General features: G+C 48.2%; 1 protein-coding gene across 1 annotated transcript in view; it reads left to right on the top strand.

The window, feature by feature from the left end:
• The first annotated feature begins 2,574 nt into the window (after positions 1–2,574).
• The window catches only part of MAP2K6 (mitogen-activated protein kinase kinase 6), a 139,270-nt gene continuing 134,003 nt past the window's right edge, over positions 2,575–7,841 (top strand). Inside the window, exon 1 of the mRNA XM_029599286.1 lies at positions 2,575–2,870. Within this exon, the coding sequence (XP_029455146.1) occupies positions 2,852–2,870 (19 nt within the window). The 5' untranslated portion in view covers positions 2,575–2,851. The remainder of the gene's footprint in view (positions 2,871–7,841) is intronic.

Below are 7,841 nucleotides of genomic sequence, written 5' to 3'. Positions count from 1 at the left end.
CTGAGACGTGAGGAGTTGTTGCACCCAAAGGAGACTAGCCCGCTGGGCAAGCGAACTGCACATCACCGCCCGCATACCCAGAGCGGAGACCTCGAAAACCCGCTTAAGGAAAACTTCCAACTTACGATCCTGTGTGTCCCGCAACGCCGCACCTCCCGTCACTGGGATAGTCGTCCTCTTCGTGACCGCCGACACTGCGGAGTCCACCTTTGGGACCTTGATGAGGTCCAGAAAATCTTCGGGGAGTGGGTACAGCTTTTCCATAGCCCGGCTGCTCTTCAGGGAGGCCTCCGGGGTGTCCCATTCCCTGGTGAGAAGTTGTAAAAACGAGTCATGAATGGGAAAAGCCCGAGCCCTCGGCCGGAGTGCCGCCAGGACAGGATCTCCCTTCCTTGAAGAAGTGATGACAGCGGGAGCTACTGGGGCAGGCGGGTCTGGTGGCGGATCCAAATCTAATTCTTGGATGATCTGCGGGATGAGGTCGTCCAGCTCTTCCCTCTGGAAGAGGCGTAGGGTACGCGGATCATCCCCCTCCTGTGTGCCGTCCCCTTGTCCCCCGTCCGGGAGGTCAAGTCCATGTCCCGCTGGGTCTGACACCGCCCCCACTGCCGCGGGCGTGGATCGGACCCGGGTAGGAAGGCGGGAGGCCCCCACTCCCGGAGGGTCGGGGGGGGCCGGCGTCGAGGGCGACATCCGAGGGATCTTAGGAGGGGGGGGGGGTCCCACAGGTGCTTCCAGCCCCTGCAGATAAGCGGTATGCATGAGCAGGATAAACTCCGGAGAGAACCCCGGCCTGCTCGGGTGTGCTTTGGGGGCGGCGTGGTTCCTGCTCCCTGGCTCTGGGTGCTTGGTTCCTGCACCAAAATCGGGGGGAACACCCCCGCTGGTAGAGTCCTCCAGGGATCCGTTCTCCCTCGTGGCCTCCAGGGATCCGTTCCCCCTCGTGGCCTGCGCCTCAGGGCGCTCAGAATGTAAAATGGCCGCCGTTCCCGCCAAAAATGGCGGAGTGGCCAGCCCGCACCGCCCGGGCAAAAAGAGAAATCAGTCAGGGACTGTGAGGTACCTTCCCCCCCGGGAAGGCATCGTGCACAGATGCCCTCCCGGGAAATCCGGGTCCCCGGGTCTCCGCAGGCCGCACAGCGGGACGGCCGCGGCATCGGGATCGCTGCAGGAGAAAAGAAAAAGCCACGGGGGGGGCCACGCGCACAAAGGCGCCGCTGCGGGGGGGCCCGGTCGGCCCGCACTGCCCGCTGTCCGAAAATAGAGGAGGGTGCCGCGGGGGGGCCTTCCCGGCCACACGACCCGCCCCAGACATCTTTCCCTAAATGGCTCAGCAGCCCATGAGGAGCTGTAAAATGGCCGCGGGTGAGGGAGTAAAGAGCGAAGAGGCCGGCTCCACCGGCTTTCGCGGGCACCGGGGGCTGAGCTGTAAAGGAAAAAACTACAAAGGAAAAACAAACTTACCCCTGGCTGCAACGAGAAATAAACAGCAAGGCCGCAGAGAAGAGACAAGGAAGATAAGCCACTCCCCAGAAGTTGAAAGAACTCTGCCTTTTTTTTTTTTTTTTTTTAAACTTAATACAAACTTGATACAAACTTGATCCACAGAAAAAGACAACAACAAGCCATAATCAAGCAAGAAAGTGAAGGAAAAGGAGGGGAAGCCTGATTCCCCTACTCGCATCTGCTGGAGTCAGAAGATACTGAACTCCTGCAGAGGGGGTAGTAGTATATATGGATACGCCCCCTCAAAGCTTGTGCTGACTCCATCTGCTGGATTGGGGACATAACCCACTGTCTGGACTGATCCAGGTACGTACAGGGAACTATTTTTCTTAATAGATGAAATTGCAAAGTCTATGTTGACCTATGTTTGTCTTGATTAGATTGTAAACGCGTATTTGTACAGCGCTATACAATTGATAAATAGATCTCAACCCCTAGAACTCTCAAACTATTACTGTTCATTTTTCAGTTAATTTTTAAAGGGGGTGGTATTATTCATTAAAATTCTGCGTCATTTTGGCTCCGTTTAAAAAAAAGTCCCATTGTTTCCCTACTGAAAATAACGAGATTATCAAGTAGATAAATTTAGGGTAACGTTTCCAGTATGCTGGGACCCCAATGTTGCACATGTGAGCTGTCCACGCTGCGGAACCTGCACAATACATCCTATTCTCAAGCAAGCACTCTTCCCGACCAATAGAAAAGAAGGACAGGAAGTGGAGCTCAGCCAATCAACAGCCGCTTAACATTAGCTCCCGTTCTCTGCTGACAGGACAGGAAACCTGTGCAGTACCTTTTGATGCAATTGCGAAAAACCACAATCAGGGCCCGCCAGCAGCCAACCAATCAGGCAGTTGTTTGCATGAGGCCTGCCAAAAGATGTTTATGTTACAGAGTAGGAGATAGGCCCACAAATTGCTGAGAGGAGGAATTCAGGGGACATTCTGGCTGCAAACCAGGTTTACTTGAGGAAGTAGCGCGTCAGCATCTCTGGCGAACTACATTGCCCATGATCCCTTGCGCGCCCACAGGAAGGACGTCTGCGCATTGAGCTACTCAGATCCAAGTTTAGAGCTTTGAGCTGCCAGCTCTGGCCCATCATGTAGGTGCTGCAGAGCCTTCTCAGCATTGCAATTAGAAATTTGCACTTTCTGGTCTGTTTTGCAAGGTGTGCATCTCCACGTTTCTTCTCTGTAAGGAGCTCTATCACGGGAGCCAAGAAAAACTCCACGTGCATGAAGATTGCGTGCCTGCACTTTGCATCTTTGTTGCAAAACTAGCTCCAGAAGAGAGGCAAGGCAAAGTCTTTTGTGCTTCCCCTCCCCCATCAAAGCAAAGGGGAAAAATGTCTCAGGCAAGAGGAGGTAAGATCTCAGTGGTGTTGGGTGCAAAAAATGCAAAAACTTATGCATGCATTTGAAAGTGCACGGATGCAATTTTTAATATGCAATTGCATTTCCAAGTTTGAGGCTTTCCCCAGCTCAGTTGCATTTCCTGTTTAGTATCAGCCTTTTTGCAGAGAGTTCCTGTAAGGCAGGGCTTGGAGTTCAGCTGTGCAGTGACATTATTTGCATTCTTGTGCTAGGATTACTGAGCTCTTTTGCTTTTGCATAGTCAGGACAGATACTGGGATGGTGAGGAGCGTATTTGGTTTTTCAAAGGCACCTTGAAAGGACAGGTTTTTTTATTTTCAAATGAAACAATAAAGCAAAACTTAAAAAGAACACCTTTAGCTTGAAATGAAAGGTGTAACTGGAGCATAGATATCTGTTTCCATGGGAAAGTATCGTTCTCATGCAAGTTGTTAGCTGAGTTTTTTGCAGATCTTGTTCGTTGAAATTAGGCTTTTTTAAAATTTCGAAAGCACTATGTTTCGGTAGGTTTATGTCAACAGTTTATATCAACCTAATTACAATTTTGAAATGCATTAATTTTGCATTGAATTTTAAGAGAAAAATCCTGTTTGCAATTTAAGAAACCCTGCTCATCTGCAGTTAAAACAAACTGTTAAAAGCTTCAGCACCAGGCAGACTTTTGAGCAGTGGTAAGTCAATCTCTGCTGTGAGGGGTTGAAGTAGATTGTATTGTGAATGAAGCCCAGGCGAGAGCCAATGGGATCTCTGTCTTGCTCGCAGACGTGAAGGGGAAAGTTTCTATTTAGGAGTTCCTGCAGCCATTGACGTCTGCAGCCTTTTCCATCACGCAGCTCCCCCCTTCCCCTTTTTAAGCACATTGGGGCATCATGGCTGGTGCATGGATACACCGATGTGAGGTGCTGGCAGGACTTTGAATCCCAGTTGCAGAGCAAACAATCCTAATGAACACACAGTCTGTATGTACAGTGGGGGAAGGATTAGTGGCATAGGTGAGAAGTATAGCTGCAGATCGGTTTGCAAAACAAAGGTGCGGCTGCCTAGGTTGGATATTCTGAGTAACCCAGAGACATCCCTTTTTTTTTTATGGAAGCTGCTGCTTTATCCCTGTCCTAGTCTTTTGTCAGGTCCAAGGAAACAGAGAAGGTTCGCTTGAAGAAAAGGAAGCCAGGATAAAACCTATGATCGTTTACTGATTGATGAGAGCAGGATAAAAAAAATTGATCGTTATGGCTTGAAGGACTGCCAGTAATTCATTAGAAGAGCGTTTGGCATTTTCTTCTGCACTGAAATGCTGATTATGAAATTAAGGGAAAAGCTACCTAGCCGCTTTACTGTATTTATTTGGGGATGGGGAAAGGATCATGTCATACTCATTGTTGGCACGTACAGTCTAATATTTTCATTGTGACTTGTGAGAAGAACATTGATTTTGTTTGGTAAATTGGAAAAAATAATTTCTTGGTCCACGTACAACTTTGTGTGTGTGCTATGCATTACTCATGTTAACCATTTCAAAAAGCCGCAAAACACCGAAGAATCGTCATTGCTTGTACTCGCGGGATTTTCAGGTCCCTCCGTTTTTTTTCGCTTAAAATTTCATGAAACCAGTAAGTTGTGTGAAATTTAGTTCTGGTACGGTGATATAAGGCATTTCCGCAACAGTTATTCGTGATGAACTTTTATTTCACGAGGAACTGCAGCGTGATCTGAGCTCGGTTCTCAGATAAGGACACAGCCTTGCACTAAATTCTTCTATTTTAAATTATTTAGCCTTTACCGGACTTCTTAGAAACTTAGAAGACAATCTCCCCCTTTCCCCGGCTTGCAGTAATATGAATATCCTAGCGTAGGCGCGTCGTGATTTATATTCTCTGTTTACATTGGTCCTTTAATGTGTGCTAAGTTGTCTTTAAAGTTGTCCCCAGGACCGAATAAGAATCGGGCTTTTCAGAACATAATGGGCTTTTTTTTCAGTGTTTATTTGGAAACAATGTGTACGTGAAATAGGCAAAGCGATCCGATGGCGCTGCAATAATCCAACAAGCCTGGAAACTTGAAGCCCGGAACGTCTTACTTTTGGGAAATTTTAGCTTGGGTGTATAGGGACTCGCCGGGGTCTCCATGGCAACCAGCAGGCGCTGCTGTGTATGCGATGTTAACTTGCCTACAGAGGATCAGGGACACTTCTGCTTTTTTCTTTTTTTGGCTGTAGAGAAACACGAAGGAGCGACAAACCCTCCCTGCAGTCGCCTCTGGGCCTCTATAATGTATAGAATTGAATTGAAGCAAACCCGTGTTGCTGGGGCGATGGCTGATTGATGCCCCCTCGTTGCTGTGGGTGGGAAGCCGTGGAGGGGCTCATCTATATAATTTAATGCATGGCTTTTTTGGGGGGGGGGCGGGAGGAAATATAGATAGGATGCAACACTCCAAAACTCCAGCTCTATAATAAAAGGCCAGAATCTATTTTTTTTTTTTAAATACTGTAGGAACGGGCATGGAAGTACAGCCCGCCTCCAATGCACTGGTATTGGAGGCGGGCTACTTTTCCATGGGCCACCCTGTATTATGACAAGTGCCAGGGTAGATTTGGTGCTGTTTTTTTTTAAATCCAGGTTCACTGCCTAATGTTCGCCGGATTTTTTCCCCCTCTTCACTCACTTGAGTGCATTTATGGCACACCTGAAAGTGATTATTTGGCAAACTTCCAGAAAATTAAAAATAAAAGAAGAAAAAAATCCCTCACTTTTTTCCCTCCCCACCTTTGCTCTGAGTAGTCACTGTAATTTTCATTGCTACTAAAGATTGCCCTTTCAATTTATTAATTTATTATATTCACCAGAAAATTGTGCAGTGCTGCCAGGAACATGCGGGTAAGTTAAACAAAACATCTGCTTCAGGACCTTTTAAAATATCCATACCGCAGTTTTCTTTAATTAATTGGAGGCTGAGATTTGTGATATGCAGATTACATAACCATACAAAATGCTACAAATATAAATAAAATAAATTAATAAATATTGACAAATAATTCTGGACACCTACCATGATGAAAACCCGTTTAGCTAGCTGAAAAACTATTTCTTTTCTGCTCTGAATCATAAGAATCCACAATATATCGGGCTTGGAGTGTGTCCGTCAGTGCTTGCACATGTTCCGCAGCCCGCCAATAGATGGTGCTATAATATATCGGGCTTGGTAGTGTATCCATCAGTGCTCACGCATGTTCCCCAGCCCGCCGATAGATGGTGCAGGCAGCTCCCTGGCTGCCTTGGAGGCTCAAACACGTCAGAGGTATGAAGGACAGCGGCCATCGCGGGACAGGCAGAAATATAGCAGAGGAGACCCTGGCATGCCGCGAACGGAGCACGTCCCACGGCACACGCTCCATTCGCGGCGAGGATGAAAGCCCAGCACGCCGTTCGCGGCGAGGATGAAGGCCCGGCGTGCCATTTGTGGCAAAAAAGGAAGACCCCCGTGTGCCACGATCAGCGCGCCCGGGCCTTCATCTTCACCGCGAACGGAGTGTGTGCCGCGGGATGCGCTTCATTCGCGGCATGCCGGGGTCTCCCCTGCTATTTTCTGCTCAAGGCGAAAATGGAAGGCCCTCGTGTGCCGCGAACGGCACGCCGAACCTTCATCTTTGCTGCGAATGGTGTGCCGGGCCTTTATCTTCGCCACGAAGGGTGCGGGTCTCGCGGCATGCCGGTGAGAGAGAATGTGTGTCGGGGAGGGGGGGTGAGAGAGAGCAGGAGGGTGTGAGAGAGAGCATGGGGGGGGAGTGCCGGTGAGAGAGAATATGTGTGTGAGGGGGGGGGGGGGGACAGCATGGTTGGTGAGGGGGGTGGGGAGGGTGTGAGAGAACTCATGGAAGGTAAGAGAGGGTGGGTGGGGGGATGCTTGACTGTGGGTTTCAGAGAGAGGGAGCCTATATGAGGGGAGGGGGATGCCGGTGAGAGAGAATGTGTGTGAGAGAGAGGAGAGGGGGTGTGGGGGAGTGCGAGAGACAGCTTGGTTGGTAAGAGGAGGAGTGCGGGGGATGCTTATACAAGAGCATATGTGCCAATAAAACGGCACACCACCCGGGCGTAGAACAGGTACAGTTGCTAGTAAATTATATACAAACAGGTTTTAGCAGGGTGAGTAGAACATATTTTTGTTTTGTAAGGCTCTGTAGTTATCGATGCTATGTAGGAGCAATAGTTGGTTGGGCCATTGCCCTAATGGCCTACATTGTTCTGTTGCCTATGATAGTCTGTGCACAGATTTTTGTAGTATTTGTATCAAGGGGCCTGCATGGGGGTCTTATAGCCCGTTGAGTCTTGCAGAGGTGTCGACTTTAAAGTCTGTGTAAAGCAGTTGAAAGGGTTTAGCAGCACTCTTGGATGTACCAGACAGGAATAGCTGCATTTTCACAGGAACGCACCACAGTTGCATATGCTGCATCACTTCGTACCCACAGCAGGGCACCACTGTGCTGATTCTGATTTTTGCACCTTTAAATGTTCTCACTTAAAATTATAAGTGTTTTTGTTGTTTATTGGAGGTTTTGACATGATGGGAAATTGGTCAGGGTCATGGAACCTTCTGATCTCTGGTGTCATGAAATGCCAAGTAACTGACATTAGCTGGTTCGTGGATGCTAAAGTTATTGACATTTCTTTTTCTAATTTTTTTTTGGGGGGGGGAGGGGAAAGTAATTTTTGAGATTCATGTTCGAGTGCTGGTAGAATTGGCACCACTTTAGTCCCTTTTGCCATAACGTTTGTCATCCCATTAATAAACTACGTGTGTTTTCCTGGATGTGTTTTCAGTTATTGTGTCTCGTAAAGCTACAAGCTAGTAAAAGGCAAAAAACCCCATTAATTTAGAAAAGAAATTTGTTTTATTCATTAACATGAAGGGGGAGGCAGAGTTAACATTATATGGCTAATGTGATCCAAGGCCAGGGGGGCCATC

This window comes from Rhinatrema bivittatum, chromosome 4 (genome assembly GCF_901001135.1).
Source record: "Rhinatrema bivittatum chromosome 4, aRhiBiv1.1, whole genome shotgun sequence".
NCBI classification, from domain to species: domain Eukaryota; kingdom Metazoa; phylum Chordata; class Amphibia; order Gymnophiona; family Rhinatrematidae; genus Rhinatrema; species Rhinatrema bivittatum.
Note: the sequence above shows the minus strand (reverse complement) of the source record. Positions and strands in the feature narration are given on the sequence as shown.